Here is a 17,224-nt window from a genome sequence, read left to right as displayed (position 1 = left end):
ATAATAATTAAAAACATTTTGAAATTTTGGAAACAATTTGTCTGTGACCCACAAATGGGTCCCAAGCCACTGTTTCGGAAACAGTGCTGTGTACACTGCCTGGGAAGGCTATACATACTGTATGGATTAACATCCTGGACGGTTGAAGTAGATGACCGTGAGATCAAGATGTTTGGACAGTTTTCCCTCTTCCCATAGGCAGTGTTAACAAACCTCTCTACTCCCTTATTTACTTAGTTATTCATTCATGGGTATTTAGTTGGGTTAAGGTTTGCGATCAATAATGGTGTCCTTGTTTCACTCCCTCTGCGTGTGCAGCACTTTATCGGCCAGAGAGAGGAGTTTGAAACGGCCAGGGACAGCATCCTGGTGTGGCTGACCGAGATGGACCTGCAGCTCACCAACATCGAACACTTCTCCGAGTGTGACGTTCAGGCAAAGATCAAACAGCTCAGGGTAAGCGTGAGACATAGAACAGTAGACATAACATACTCTGAACACCGTATAAAAGACATCACTGCTTAGCCTGAAACATTGGGATGTTTGTATTAGCTGGTGTTTATTTTAGCTGCTGCAAATCGTCACTGTCGGGCATAAACCTCGTATTTCCAAGTTTCAAATTTGTACGTTTTTGTGTGGCTATTTTCACTAGTTTAAATTATTTTAAATACAAAATGAACGGTTTTGGACATAAAAGGTTTCCACCCGACAACGACGAAATGGTCCCTTCTCGTCTCGTTCTGTCTCGTCTCTTATACGTCTCCATTCTAAAAACCATGTGTGTGCGTTTTCCTCAGGCGTTCCAGCAGGAGATCTGTCTGAACACAGGGAAGATAGAGCTGGTGTTCAGGCAGGGCGAGACGCTGATAGACAAGAGTGAACCCCTGGATGCCGCCGTCATAGAGGAAGAGCTGGAGGAGCTGCAGAGGTACTGCCAGGAGGTCTTCGGGCGAGTCGAGAGATACTTCAAGAAACTCACACGGCTGCCGGTGAGTGTTTGGGGAGATGCTACACCCATATGCTATGCTACAGTATGTATAAGCATAGGGCTACACTTTGACCTTGTGCTGTGACCTTGACCAGTGACCAATTTGGATGTTTTTAAATGATAAAACCTATGGCACATATCCTGACCGTATCCCATCTCATCTACCAGGTTTGATACAAATATGATTTAAGATTTAGTCTAAAGAATTAGTAAAGGACACTACAAAATACTGTGAATTTCTATATGTGTGAATATTAATAATACAAATTCTGGGACTTGCGTTGTTAAATACATTAAACAAACATACCAAGAGTTCGTAAATATTCAAGCTGTAAAAAGCAGAACGAGCAGACATTCTGGTTTGGCTGTGTCTTGGAGCTATTTTACTGCATGCAGAATATCTACCGCATCCCCCAGGAACCATTTACTCTGTGCATTCAAAACACACTCTGCCTGTAAACAGATAGTAAAAACCCAGACTGTGGCCTCTCTCACCACCTGCGACGTGCATCATGAGGTTGCTGTTACACATGTCAAGCATACCTTCACACAAACAGCTGACTAAGACCACACTGTGCACACACACATGTTCTAGCACATTAACTGCTAGTGCAAGCCTATACACACACACACACACACACACACACACACACACACACACACACACACACACACACACACACACACACACACACACACACACACACACGTCTCACAGTTGTTGGAACGGCTGTCACCCTTCCTGATTTCACGACATCTTTGTGAAGCCACATGGCTCGTGCTTCTCTTATAAGAAAAGACAACATCAGATAAACCTTTATTGATCCCCGGACAAATGTGTGTGTCATCATGGTAGCAACAGCAACAGCAATAACAGTGAAACACAGGAACAGGTAAGAGTCAATAGCCAATATAAAATAGGGTTAAGACAAAATATATCTGCACTGGGTCTCTGAAAGTGAATATAATGTACTGTCTACTAGTAAGACACCTCAGGGTGACATGCGACCTCGCCCTAAAGGGCGAGGTCGCGCCAATTCTTGACTATCTGGCCAACCACAGTGTTTCTCTGACGATTCTAGTTGTTATCATTCTGGGGGGAGTTTGTTCATGTTTTTGTGAGGGTATCAACCCTAGGAGACACGGGGAAACATGCAAACTCCACACAGAAAGGCCCTATCGCCAACCCCATCGAGGGTGTGAGCGATGGGGCCTAAACATGGAAATGTGGAGAACACTATATATGGAGATAGTCCAGTCCATCATGTCATAATGGGACTACCGTCATAGACAGTAGCCATTGTTAGGCCGGAGTCAATGGCTGTGTCTATGACGGTAGTTCCATATGACATATTGGACTAGACTATCTCCATATATAGTGTTATCCACATCTCCATGTTAGGACTCATATATGGGCATAAAAAGTATGTCATGTGACATCACTTCCTGTACAGACAGTCAGCCATTGACTCCGGATTAACAATGGCTACTGTCTATGACGGTAGTCCCATATGACATATTGGACTAGACTATCTCCATATATAGTGTTATCCACATCTCCATGTTTAGACAGCCAATGACTCCGGCCTAACAATGGCTACTTTCTATGACGGTAGTCCCATATGACATGATGGACTGGACTATCTCCATATATAGTGTTATCCACATTTCGTGTAGCCGCCCTGTACAGGAAGTGATGTCACAACTCGCTGACATCACACTGACATCACAGAGGATACGGAAGGACGGTCACAAGGATACGGAAGGAAGGAAGGAAGGAAGGAAGGAAGGAAGGACACTCAAGCGACACGATTCTTCAGAGTATATGCGACCTTCGGTCGCAAAAAAATAAAGAATGATATATGTATACATGTTCAGTACAGTCTATCATCTGTGAATACAGTATACTTGCAAATCGTCACTGTCGGGCAGAGATCTTGTATCTGCAAGTTTCAAATTTGTAAAGTTTTTCCGTAAAGTAAAGCCCTGCTTCATCATACAAGACTGTCGCACAAAACTAGTGAAAATAGCAGATCTACAAGCACACAGCGCCTCGAGATGCGAGGCGTTGTGTGCTTGTAGATTGGCTATTTTCACTATTTCAAATCATTTCTAAAATGATAAATACAAAACGAACGGTTTTGGACATATAGGGATTCCACCCGACAATGACGAAATACTGGTAAATAATAGCAATGCTGTTGAGTTTCATTTAACTTTGTTCTTCTTCTCCTCTCCTCTCCTCTCCTCTCCTCTCCTCCCAGTTGGCTGATGATGACCTGGACGGTTCCGACCGGGAGCTGGACATGGAGGAAGGAGGCGACCTCTCGGAGCTCCAGTGGGGCGACCCCTCCCTCCCCCGCCCCTCCAGCCGACAGGCCGGAGGTGCGGCCGTCCTGGCCCGGGCCGAGCGCTCGGGACGGGGCACCCCAGCCAGCGTGGACTCCATCCCCCTGGAGTGGGACCACGACTACGACCTGAGCCGGGACCTGGAGAGCGGCCAGGGCCGGGGGCAGGAGCAGGAGGATGAGTATCTCAGGACCACCGCTGCCGTGCTGTCAGGTGTGTGTCTTGTGCGAGGACAACATTCTGTAAAGCGGGACAAGCCAGAATATTATGTTGCTGGTTGCAGCCCCCCCCCCTTTTTTTTGCAACTGCAAACCCGCAAAAGATTCACCATATTTACGTTTTGGCCATTTTGGTCTTACCCGAAACTCTGGGGTGGGTAGGATGTATGACATCAGAGCAAAATTGCCAGATGTGAATAGGTTGAACAGATTTAGATATTGCGCGTGCAGCCGCGCACACACACGCACGCACACGCACGCACGCACGCACGCAGAAGTTATAGTTGTTGTTTTTTTGGGATTTTCCTGTTGATGTTCTCTTTTTATTTTCTGTTTCAATCTCTAAGCCATAATTAAAGCCTCACTATGTAACTTTTTTTTATATTAATAAAATGTAACTGTCCAATCCGTATGGTAGAGTATGTTAATACTATATAACTTGTACCATTGGGCTCTTCTATTGAGACATTTAGATCGTGTCAAAGGTCATGTCTCACCTAGACACAGGATCTGACAAATGTTTTGACGTCAGGGTCAAGATTCAATGTATCCCCTGAGCAAGCATGCAGGCAGTTTTAGCTCAATGGTGTAAATTTCAGTGCAGGAAACCGGATTCAAATCGGGGGTTGGAAGAGGAAAGTTACATAGTGCAGCTTTAAGGTTCCATTGTTGGTAGCAGGAGACTGAAGACTAACAGACTGGGACAGATAAACAACATGACACACATTATTAAGTGGTGTGTTGTATGTCTCTTTTTCCCAGATGTAGTAATCCCAGAGAGCCCAGAGGCCTATATAAAACTGACTGAAAACACACTGAGATCTTCCTCTGGTAGGCAACGTCAACGCCCCCTTGTGGTTCCCCATGCAAATGCAGTCAAAAGACACCAATACCTCTGACCATAGCATGCTAACAAGGAATGCTGTTGCACAAGCTGACATGGTGTGTCTAAACAAACAACTAACGAGCATTTAACGAAATTACCATACCATACCATAGGCAAGCATCACTAAAGTTGCATGTTCCTCTGGCAAACGAAGTTGGACAAAAGTGTGCAAAGCATGCATCATTGCATGCAAATGGCTGATTCACCGAATGCTTAATCTCAACCATCACATTATTCATTGTTTTGTTTGGCTGCAGTTTATTTGCTTTTCTCCATTCGCTGCTAATATTTATTGTTTAATCATCTTAAAACATGACTTATTCCTCTACCACTGATACCTCATTCTCATATGAACGCATGCTTCTGTACCTTCAGTTTTTGCATCGGTCCATTTCAACAGCATGCCAAAGTACATGTACATGGTTAAAAAGGTCCTCAGTGTTCATCCATTTGTAACCAAATCAGAGAGTTCAGTGGTTCTCAACCTATGGGTCGGGACCCCCGGGGGAAACAAACCAACATAAAGTACAAGTGTATAGAGGGTATCTGCACATTTCTAAAGTGACAATTTGAGGATTTTTTAATACTCATACTCTAAAATGACAAATTAAACATTGGCCTAATTGTCAAATATTAGAGGCAGAAGTTGTGGCAGAAGTTGTGAAAATAGCCGAGCGTTGCGAGGCGTTGTGAGCATGTAGATCTGCTATTCTCACAATAGAACCATGTTATACAAAATGTAATGCCCCAACTCTTGCCTCAACTCGTGCTCTTCAGGGTGGGGGGTCCCCAGTTAAAAATATGATTATTTTAGCGGTCGTGGCTTGAAAAGGTTGAGAACCACGGCTCTAAAGGTCCTCCCTCCTAAATGTGAGAGCACCTTTCTGACCCCGGTGCAGGTGAGCCAGGCCAGTTGGAGGCCCATCTGAGACAGCTGGACCAGGCTCTGGACGCAGGACGCTACCAGCTCCAGCAGAGAGAGGCCATGCTCCACAGCTCCAGCCCTGAACTGGACTCCACATACATGGGCTATGTGAGTCTGCTTTACCCTGCACGCACAGCACATTCCCCTTCTATTAGGTTTAAGAGACAACTAGCATGTTATAATACAGCTATGTGAACATTTCCAAGATATTTTCAAAAGTAGCAGATCTGCAGTACAAGCCACTCACTATGAGCTTCGCTATTTTTGAATTAAATAAAAAAGAATGTGAAAAGATCATAACAAATGTCATAGGATGTCACTTTATAGTTATACTTATAAGAATCTTCAATAAGTAAAACTATTGTCATTATAGATGCGTCTGATGGGTGAGTGCCGTGGCAGTATTGATGCAGTGAAGAGAGTAGAAGGTGAACTCACTGAGGATGACATGCCTGGACTCACCAACCCCACCAGTACAGACTCACAGAGTGCAGGTCAGTCACACACACACACACACACACACACACACACACACACACACACACACACACACACACACACACACACACACACACACACACACACACACACACACACACACACACACACATTCAACATATTTATTTTTCTTTCACATTTAACAATAGATTATTTAACACAAACAATAGTAGATGCACAAACTCAACAACAATATTCCAGGCTACACATCACGGGTACAGGAAGCATCGCCTCCTCCATATATGGCGACTGCCAATTTCCACAGACACTGAACAGAATTCTGACAATGCCTTAGCTCTTGGCTTGGGCATGCCTGCAATCTGCAGGCCTCTCACAACTGATTTATGGACATTACCGACTATCGAGGCACATGACACGTGCAATTAATAATAAAGACTCAGGGAATTGTCACATTGCAGGCAGGCTGCTATGAGATGACCTTTCTGCTTTATTCAGCCTTGCTGACAACAGCCTTCCTCTCCATTCAGGTGTGATTGAGCGCTGGGAGCTGATCCAGGCTCAGTCTCTGAGCGAGAAGCACAGGCACAAGCAGAACCTGCAGCAGTGGCAGCAGCTGATCTCAGACCTGCAGACCATGAGGGCCTGGCTGGGCCAGTCTGAGGCTGAACTCAGCCAGCTCAGGGGGCTGGACCTCAGCACGGACATACACACCATCCAGGAGAGAATCAAGAAGCTCAAGGTGTGTGTGTGTGTGTGTGTGTGCGTGTGTGTGTGCGCGTGCGTGCGTGCGTGCGTGCGTGCGTGCGTGTGTGTGTGTGTGTTGGTGGATACAGTATATCGTCAGTGTCGGGCAGAAACCTCGTATCTCCAAGTTTAAATATTTTGTTTTTTTCGTAAATGAAAGTCTTACTTCATCATAGTGTCGCACAAAAGTAGTGAAAATAGCAGATCCACAAGCACACAACGCCTTGCGATACGAGGCGTTGTGTGCTTGTAGATCGTCTATTTTCACTACATTAAATCGTTTTTAAAATAACACAAAAAAGGAAGGTTTTGGACATACAAGGTTTCCACCCGACAACAAGGATATGCAAACATGGCATAAAACAATCTCTGCAAAATGTCATGCAGTGCGCCATGCACCCTGTGTTTAAAGGGTGTGTTTTGTGTGTGTGTGTGTGTGTGTGTGTGTGTGTGTGTGTGTGTGTGTGTGTGTGTGTGTGTGTGTGTGTGTGTGTGTGTGTGTGTGTGTGCGTGCGTGCGTGCGTGCATGTGTGCGTGCGTGTGTGTACAGACCGATTCATAATTCATTGTGTCAACGACTTGTGCCTAGAAGCGTTGTGAGCTTGTAGACTATCTTCGGTGTGCTACATCAGCAACTAAGCACAAACCAGGCTTAATTGTACAGTACGATATCTTTCTTCTCCAAGCAGTTTATCAACAGTAGTTTGATGCCACTGGCCTCTTCAGCTGCAATGTGCATTGCATTCATGAGCTCTGCATGCACACACACACTCTCACTCTTTCTCTCTCTCTCTCTCACACACACACACACACACACACACACACACACACACACACACACACACACACACACACACACACACACACACACACACACACACACACACACACACACACACAAGCAACTCAGCTTTGGCCTGTAAAACATCAGACAGGATGTCAGCATGCTATAAATACACATCTCAGAAACCTACAGTACCATGCGGTATCCAGCCTGTACGTACTGTCCCTGTCAGCACCTGGAGTGTTGTCTAGTACTGTTAACGAGAAGCAATGTTGTGTTACGACTGTAAACAGTGCTGTAAACTCGACAGTACAGGTACACAGATTTGTTGCACACATATACATGACTCGGGTATCAGGTGCATCGTGCATGTCAAATAATAGCTCTTTACCTCTACGAAACGTAACCCAGAACCTTCCAGAACCGGAAACTACAGTTTTCAGAACCCATGGAGTTCTGTGACAATGTTTTTGTTTGTTCGTTTATGCTTCGATTCTATCTAGAACCACCCCTGAAGGGGAAAATATGTCATAAATAGAACAAAAAAGTTCACAACGCTTCACATTGCACCGTATTGGGAGCTTGTAGATCTGCTGTTTTCACTATTTTAGAGGTAGATTTGTTGTACCCTTCTTTTCATGATGCATTGTGGGATAAAATGGGTCCACCATTAATTATCATTATACATTCAGACACCACTACAAAAGGAAGTAATAATGCACTATATAGTGATTATTTACTAAGTAGAAATGGAGAAACACTCATTTATGTTTATTATTATTGTTGTATATTTTAACTCATCTATTCCTGTCTCTTCTGACCAGGAGCTGCAGAAGAGTCTGGATGGCCACAAGTCAGAGGTGCTGTCAATCAACCTGAGCAGTGCCGACTTCCTCCAATCGGAGCCCGACTCTGAGGAGGCGTGGGAGCTGAGGGACGCACTGAAGGAGATGAACTCTCGCTGGGACAGGCTGGGTGCCTCCCTGGAGGCCTGGAGGGAAGAGCTACAGAGAGCACTGATGCAGTGTCAGGTACCATAGATCACACACACACACACACACACACACACACACACACACACACACACACACACACACACACACACACACACACACACACACACACTCACGCACTCTGGGCGGCAGTGGCTCTGGGGTAGAGTTGCCGTCTTAGAACAAGAAGTGTTCCCAGTTCGATCCTGGGCTCCCCCATAGTTAATGTCGAAGAGTCCTTGAGCAAGACCACCATTTACCACTCTCTCTCTCGTTACCTAATCTAATCCATAAAAAAATCTGGTTCGATTTATGTTTCATACACTTTGCGTATGTTCCTGTGAACCTAAGCATGTACAGAGGCTCTCAGATTAATATTGTGAACGCTTATGGATGGATAAAATGCTCATAGAGGAGGTAATTGCAGCCTACATGCACCGAATGTGAATATGGACAAATCTGAACAATGTCTACTGTCATCTCTCCTCCTTAAGGAGTTCCACGAGATGAGCCACGGGTTGCTCTTGTGGCTGGAGAACATCGACCGCCGGAGAAACGAGGTGGTGCCCATCCCTCCCAAACTGGACCGTAAAACATTACTAGCTCATCACAGAACACTGATGGTAGGTCTGTCCATGCAATACTGGGTCGTGTATAACAGCACGTACCGTCCAATCTACACTGAAAGTTCTTTCCTATTACTGATGAATGTCAGTCTCTGTGACTAATATTACCAATATCAAGACCATTGAATAGAAAAATAATTAACATTCACGTAACTCTTTTAACCCATTTAGACCTGGAAACCATATGTCACTTTAGATTTTAACCACTATTTTATACTTTGGCTATAAGCAGGTCTAATAGCAGATCTACAAGCTCCTAGCGTGCCACTGTGTGCCACGCTAGGATCTTGTAGATCTGCTCTTTTTTAAGAATCGTGAAAATGTGTGAAAATATTTTAATATATTTTACAGCAAACATTTCTAACTCCAATCTTTGCTTCTGGTGGTCCCTGGAACAAAATATTTTGAGATTGGGGTCTGTGACCAAAAACGAAACAGGATTTAGAAGGCATTTTTTAGTATCGGCCTCAGGTCTTAATGGGTTGATCATTCTCAATCTCCAATTTGTATACATCCTCATCCCCCAGCAAATCAAGAGTGAGCTGCTGGACTCCCAGCAGAAGGTGACCTCCCTCCAGGAGCTGTCGGCCCAGCTGCTGGTTCACACTCAGCCCCAGGGTGTCCTACTCCAGGCCCCGGCCTCGGAGCAGCAGCAGGCCCTGCATTCGCCCACGCAGCAGCAGGCCCAGGGCAGTGAGCGCCTGGAGGCCCAGGAGAAGGTGCACGTGATCTGGAACAGGCTGAGGCTGCTCCTGAGGGAGGTCAGCGCTGACCTGGAGGCTCTGGAGAGGAGGCTGGAGAACACGGACGCACAACAGGTCAGAGGCGGACCGGACCGCACCGCACGCCTTTTTGAGTTTCCTTGAAGGTTCCAGCCCCAAAGTCACTGTGAAATTTTAGTAATTAAGTGAAGTAGGTTTCTTTGGATGAGGTGACTGTTGTGAACTTTCCTGTTAAATATATAGGTGTGTCTCAAAGAAATGTGGAAAAGTTAATTATTCTCTGTAATTCTGTTTCATATACTGTACTAGATACTTCTTGATACGGTGAGCATGCAGTGAAATATTAAAAATTGTTTTTTCTTTGTTTTAATTTAGATTTTTATGGCATACAGCTCATGAAAATCAAAAATCCATATCTCAAAATATTACAATATTACACAAGACCCAAGATTTCTAACAGAAATGTCAAGTCAGAGTTACTTGAAGTCCAATTTAAAAATGTCCCAGTCAGTAATGATTTGGGATATTATGGCATCTGCTGCTTCCAATGCTTTTTTACTCAACATTCACATTTTTCGAGACAAACCTGTAATTTCCTCCTCAGTCAACACTGTCATTTTCTACTGGGTTTATGTTGCAGGAGTCCCGGCTTTCTCTCCCTGTTAACAAGTCCAGCATCTCTTCATCAACTAGTCCAGTGACAGAAGGGGCACACCCAAGCCGCAGGCGATCGGTAATGTATTCCATTGTACTGTCATGGGAGCTATGTAGTTAATGTCTCTGATATAGCATCTTTGAAAGTTAGTATGTACTATCAACCAATGTATGGTTCTCCCTCTTTCCCAAATGCATGTGTAGACCCTGTAATAGTGCTAGACCCCACCCTACCCCTTTGTTTTTATGATCAACGCAAGTTGATTTCCCATGGTTTCCCTTGTCAGTTGCTTGCCAACATGCCAGCTGATATTTTGCTATCCCAACCACCTTTTTGGAAATGTTTTTTGCTGCCCACACCATATTGATCTGCATAGCCAAAAAATGTACAAGAAAAACTGGCTTTTCTGTTTGCTAGAATGATGACCAAATGATTTAATAGATTAATTGATAGTTTACATGATGCTTGAATCTTTATATTGTGTCCTTTTAATTACGTAATTTGCTTCACTGTTTTTAGCAGTCAGGTTTGAGAAGCCAGATTTCTTGGTTCCGACAGTATGTCACCGTCATTGATTATGTTGCTGCCCCTTTGGTTGATAATGTCCTCTCTCTCTATAGCCGAAGTTACTGCTATCTTTATGTTATTAGTTTGTTTGTTTTCCTCTCATCTGAAGCTTTGTCTTTATTTGCCCTGGACTGAAACATTCTTTCTTTCTTTTACCCCTCCCTGCTCATTACGTTGGTACAGCCCCGGGGCAAAAGTAGTCAGGCCCACGCAGAGCGACTCCCTGAGAGCGGCCCGCGCCACAGGTACCTCTCTCCTGGACTCTAGAACCACAGGGAGGATTATGGAACCAAAGTCACAGCGGAACCCAGCCTTTTCAGTATTCCCTTTACTCACAAAGCATCAGCATCTGCATTTCCCATAGTGGGTTTTACCCCAACCACAACTATAGGAACTATCGATCAACTAACTAAACACAAATATAAATGATGTTTCACTTGTAGTAGGAGACACAATGCTAAGAATAATAGTAGTTCTGATTGATTTTTATATCTCTTGCAATTGGATAACGTCCTGACATCAAGTTCCATCATCCTTCCTTTATCTAGAGACCATGTTACCAGCTATTAAAAGAGTGGGGAATGGCCTGTATCGGGCAGCTCCCCGTCTCCTTTAAGAGGAAATGTTTTATTTCTGTGCTTCCATTGCCCTGCTGCTCTCCCTCGCTGTTCCGAATGCCGCTGTCAAGTGTTATAAGCTCATCATACACTTCTTTTGCTTCCCACCTTTCTCAGATTAACCCTGTAGTTCTCTCTTTTGCCACTAGATGACACTATGTGAATCCTAATACTCTTTCTGGTCTCCCTTTAGTCATGTCGTTTTTGTGTCATATCTCTCTGCACTGTTTCATTGTGTGTATAGTTTAAAATGTGAGATCTCGGGTGTTACATCCCTCTGTCCATTTATTGTTTTCCTTTCGCCAACTCTGCTTCTGTCCCTCTATTATTTCTGAAACCACTGTCTGTGATATCTAATAACCCAGTACACCATGTACGGGTACATCATGTGGTGAGTCGTGACCTTGGTTTGATGGCAGTCATATGCCAGCAGTGGTATGGCGCAAAGCAATTAGTTTGTTGCTTTCCTTTTTGTATGTGTATGACGCAGCGAGCATTGCATTCCAACCTTAGTTCATACTAATAGGCTGCGGAAATTGAAATCTACCAAAGACGGCAGGGTTGCCATGGAGATTAAAATGTTTTCTTGCGTGGGCCATCTGAAGAAGCAGATGCGCGAGTGTGATGTGTGCGTGTGTGTGCGCACACATACACGCACACACACACACACACACACACACACACACACACACACACACACACACACACACACAGAGCTTGTGGCCATGTTCCTGGTATAGTACTTGCACACATCAGTCATTGGTAATGTAGAAGGACTGAGTCAATTTGTCTGGTTACAGCGTGTACATTTGGAGGGTTTCAGTGCAGGCCTGTGGGGTCCGTCTCAGCCCAGATAGGTTGAGTCAGAGTGGGAACATGGTGTTCCTTCTCCTGCCTCCTCTGCTCGGCTCCCACATGGGAGTCTCTGGGAGTCTCTGGGGAGGCATTTGGCACGCCTCTATTTTTTAAGCTTGGAATGAGATGTGACATTGAACTCTCACACACTCCACTCTGGAGCCAGAGCATCTTCATCCTCAGCGAGGAAAGAAAAACAGCTTACTAGTTGTCAGTGGTGGAAAAAGTGCTCGAATGTTTTACTTAAGTGAAAGTATCAATACTGCAATGTAGAAATAAGTAGAATGTAGAATAAGTAAAAGTCCTGAATTCAAAATGTACTTGAGTAAAAGTATGAAAGCGTGTACTTAAAGTAACAAAAGTAAAAGTACAAAATGTTTTAAAATAGAAGATCTACAAGCTTGTGAGCTTGTAGATCTGCTATTCTCAAACAGCCTAGGTATAAAATAGGGCTAAAGTGGTTTATGTATGTTTTATAATATTATTTATATCTGCAAAGTAACTAGTAACCTCAAAAGTGTACCTAAGTACATTACTTGTGTACTTAGGTACTTAGTTACTTTACACCACTGCAGCCAACTAGTAGTGCAGTCGGTTCATTATGTTCCGATACTAATATGTATGTGGGTGTTTGTTCTGGTTTGTGTATCAGTATCTCTGTACATGTATGTATGTGTGTCCAGCTCTGTGTATGCATGTGTATGTGTGTGCAGGAGTATTCTGGTGTTTCTGTTACTTTCAACTTTCCCATGTTCTTATTGTAACTATGTTTTACTTGATGGATATAGGGATACAGTACATGTTGCATTTCCGTATGTCTAGCTCTCTCCTTCCTGCTGTGTTTGAATACCAACGTTTTCTATCCTACCAGACTGAGTCAAAAAGGTATTGGCAAATGATTCATGTCCTCTGTTTTAACCTACACAGAGCAACAGATAACTGGTGTTAATTCAGATTGTGGGTTTGGGCCGTCCGTCGAAGAAAGAAAAAAAAACACACTAACAAATTGACTTTCCTGCCATTGTCTAAACATCCTGTCAGTCATTGTAGTGCCCTACATGGCGAACACCACTTATCTGAAACCCAACTTGGGTTAAAACAAAGTATTTGCCAATGATATATGACCCAGCTCTGTGTTGTGTGGGTGTGCTTGATTTAACTCCTGTCCCCGTCTCCCCTGCAGTCTGAGCAGATCGTCAGGGGGCGTTGGCTGCGCTTCCTCCCGTTCTGACCTCCCAGACGGCCTCTCCTCCTCCTCCTCCTCCTCCTCGGCCCCGTCGAAGGGCCAGTCCTTCCTGCTGCGCGTCCTCCGGGCCGCGCTTCCCGTCCAGCTGCTGCTCCTGCTCCTGATCGGCCTGGCCTGCCTGGTGCCCATGACGGAGGAGGACTATAGCTGCCACCACGCCAACAACTTTGCCCGCTCCTTCCACCCCATGCTGCGCTACACCAACGGACCTCCGCCCATATGAGGGACAAGTTTACCGAGCCAGTGTTTCTCAAACCTTTTAAGATTTCAAGGTCTTCCCTTAACTCTGACGGTATACAAATGGAACCAAATGGACCCGTTACGGTCCATTTGGTTCCATTTGTATACTGTAAGAGTTACAGACCTCTATGGGTCAATTTGGACCCCTCTAAAGGAACCCACAGAGTCCCTGGAATCCACTTTGAGAACCACTGTACTGAGCTACCTGCTGCTTCGCCAAGGGCTCCACTGAGTCGTATGAATGTTCCCTCTCTTGCCCCCCCACCCACCCACCCACCCACCCACTACCTGGCTCTACGACAAGAGACTCCGTTCCTCTCGTCGTGGAAGGACACTAACTTGTAAGTGAATGTAGTGGTGGTGATGGCGAGACTCGTGTCTGATGCCATCTGATTTCCCTACTAACAAGAAATGCACTCTTCTGAAGAGTTCCCCCTGCGTCTTTAAAACCAATTTCTATCTCCAGGGTCAATGGACCTTTTCCTGAGATAACCCCCAACCCCACCCAGTGATGTTTTTATCCTTTCTAACTAAAAAAAAAAAAAAAAAGAATAAGAAGAAATGTGTACATTACTATTGAAAGTTTCTGATGAAACATTGTGTCATTGATGAAAAACAAAGCACTATTTATATACTGTATGTTGGGAGCCAAAGTCAGCCGAGCTGTTTGTCCACGCGAATTCAGTGCTGCTACTATTTATTTTGTGTTCAATCAGTTGGTAGATTGTTAGTAAAGAATAGATGAACATAAGGCACCACTTAGGGAGTGGCGTATCATGCCTAGACTGTAGTAGACTACGCAAATGATACCATCACAGCCCTAGATATGAAGAGTTTTGCTCCAAAGTGACATATCCAGCCATTTGAAAAATCATCACATCAGCTGTTATAAAAATGAATGAATAGCACAATATTAAAATCCCTGATTGTGTACTTTGAAGGTTTAGTAACCAAAGTCCTTGTTTGGCAAAATGAGTGATTGACTGAGTTGCCAATCAACTCGTATATATTTTGGAGGTATTGGATGATGAAGCTTTGACTTTTTTTCTTTGTTCCAAAATGGGGTTGGATTTAGCATTTTGGATCTCTTCATATGTGAATACAGCTAAATCTGAAACCTATAGCACTGACTTGAGCACTGTTGAAGGTACTGCACTGAAGCCGTCCGGCTGAGATGGCCCACTTGTTTTCCCCGAAAGCCAACGCTAGTATTATTTTTATTTTTATTTCAATATTTAATCATCTTGGGCATCTACAAAAGTAATGAATCATGTATGCTCACTTGTTATCAGATTCAGTTGATTTGTAAATTAATGTTTGAAATGCCTTTGAATATAAGCAGTTATTTTTTTACCTCGGTTTGAGCATGCACTTGAAAGTCCCTTGCTTTTGAGAAAACCAAACAATCACTCGTAGTGTTGAGTTAGCTGGACATGACATGAAATGGTGTGCTTTGTAATGAAGTTGATTCTTATGTGATGGACAGAGATCAGAATCACAGCGTTGTTCAAATATACTCTGTAAAAAAATAATGAAATATGAAAATGGTTATTTATGTATGTACAGTTTGCTAACGCTAACATTCATGAAGAATACTCTCTTTGCATATAATAAAATATCAAATATACATGTCATCGTCTCCTTTATGAGAAATTAAATAATATTCACAGCAATACTCAAAGTAGTATTCTTTGATGGCATAATAGTATGGTACTTACTCAAAGTAGTATTCTTTGATGGCATAATAGTATGCTACTTTTTAATGCATGTTAGCTGGAGAGGGTATTTGTATCAGTTGTGTTGAGAAGTGCATGTGATCCTTTGTAACCTGAGGTGATATCTAGTTGGCGGCGATGTGGCGTATATTGAGTGGCGTTGCTGCATACATACAGCCATCCGGGGCTACCGTGAGCGAGGGGAAGGCGACAACAGTCTCTATCTATGAGGCCTTCCCCACAAGTAGCAAGAGTTGGTGCAAGACCATGTTGCAAAACGAATGTCGCCACACTATCGTCAAGCTGGCCGACCAAGGTAAAGACCAAGGCACGGAACTTCCCCTTCACAGCTAGCTCAACATCGATGACCTCTCCACTGTCAAGCTTGAGCTTCAGCAACACCTCACTGAGTATATCTGATGACACAATCTTAAGCCGCGTAGGTTCCTCCTTGCTGGGTCCATCCACAGCAAGCAGCACGGAATGGCAACCTTTGTTAGGTCTGACATTTGCTGGAAAGCCATAGTCAATCTCCATCATTGCATGCTGGTCACCAAAATCGAGGAAAAGACACTTGTCAACGTCCTCAAGTCACCACATCAGTGCTGAGTGCTGACTGCATCATCACTCCCATCCGTACCTGCACCTGCCATCTATGCAAGTGACTTCAACTGTCAACTCACAGACACTCAGGAACATCACTGAGTGACTGGGCCTCCAGGACCGACGCACTACTGATGTATGAGCCTCCAAGTGTATCATCTGCACGCTGGAACACCGACACTGTGTGCTGCAGTAACGACCTGAACCTGGAGAGACGCATCACTGACATTGTACTGTCAGAATCCAGAATGTCAGAAACTGAAGGCTGACATACAGTACATATAAATGCCTCAACAGTAGAGAGACATGTTCAAGTGGCTCAGTTGATGGTGTAGTGTTCTAATGATCAAATCCAGTCACTGCCATCTTTTTTCAAGAGATAAATTATTGATAGGTAAACAAAATGAATTGTGATTGCGACCGTAGGTCGCATTTACTACCAAAACCTCCCCAGGCTGTCTGTCAGTGAGTCACACTTTTGCCCTGCTCATATCTCCACAACCGTTGCCTCCATCCATGCCAAATTTTGCACACACACTCCTTGACTGCCAAACTACAACCTCCAAGGACCCCCGGAGCCTGTGCTCACACGTCACACGTCACACTTTTTCCCTGCTTATATCTCCGCACCCGTTGACCCGATCCGTCCGCCAAGGCAACGCGGAGACCCCACCCCTCATTTCTCACATGGCCCTATTCTAGCGCCACCTTCAGGCCGATTTTTAAAACACATTTTTGGACACTGCTCCTACAGTTTTTGCCCTAAAATCACGAATATCACTACACAGCATTTCTACACTCATGTCATCAACATGGATAAGGAAGATTTGGGAAAAACACATTTTTGCCCTATTTGTGGAGATAAGCCACCTACGGTCGCTTATCTCCCGATTAGGGAGTCTTACTGGTTTTATTAGGAGATAGCTCAATAGGTTGAGGTACTGTACATACGATCCAGAGGGTGGTTGTTCAAACCCCTCTGTGTTCTTTATGGGGAAACTTTCCTTTGCAGAATAAATACCAGAAGAATAAC

The 17,224-nt window shown here is 44.2% G+C and overlaps 1 protein-coding gene across 1 annotated transcript in view; it reads left to right on the top strand.

The window, feature by feature from the left end:
- The window catches only part of syne1a (spectrin repeat containing, nuclear envelope 1a), a gene marked incomplete at its 5' end in the record, with an annotated part of 197,608 nt that extends 182,164 nt beyond the window's left edge, over window positions 1-15,444 (top strand). Inside the window, 13 exons of the mRNA XM_080744962.1 lie at window positions 319-456; window positions 798-989; window positions 3,253-3,550; window positions 4,318-4,386; window positions 5,341-5,474; window positions 5,740-5,860; window positions 6,353-6,564; window positions 8,178-8,384; window positions 8,840-8,968; window positions 9,499-9,789; window positions 10,334-10,426; window positions 11,099-11,160; window positions 13,571-15,444. Of these exons, the coding sequence (XP_080601088.1) occupies window positions 319-456; window positions 798-989; window positions 3,253-3,550; window positions 4,318-4,386; window positions 5,341-5,474; window positions 5,740-5,860; window positions 6,353-6,564; window positions 8,178-8,384; window positions 8,840-8,968; window positions 9,499-9,789; window positions 10,334-10,426; window positions 11,099-11,160; window positions 13,571-13,856 (2,232 nt within the window). The 3' untranslated portion in view covers window positions 13,857-15,444. The remainder of the gene's footprint in view (window positions 1-318; window positions 457-797; window positions 990-3,252; window positions 3,551-4,317; window positions 4,387-5,340; window positions 5,475-5,739; window positions 5,861-6,352; window positions 6,565-8,177; window positions 8,385-8,839; window positions 8,969-9,498; window positions 9,790-10,333; window positions 10,427-11,098; window positions 11,161-13,570) is intronic.
- Between the last annotated feature and the right edge of the window lie 1,780 nt (window positions 15,445-17,224).

Source organism: Nannobrachium achirus (assembly GCF_963921795.1).
Source record: "Nannobrachium achirus genome assembly, chromosome: 16".
Taxonomy (NCBI): Eukaryota; Metazoa; Chordata; class Actinopteri; order Myctophiformes; family Myctophidae; genus Nannobrachium; species Nannobrachium achirus.
This window is presented reverse-complemented; position numbering and strand designations above follow the sequence as displayed.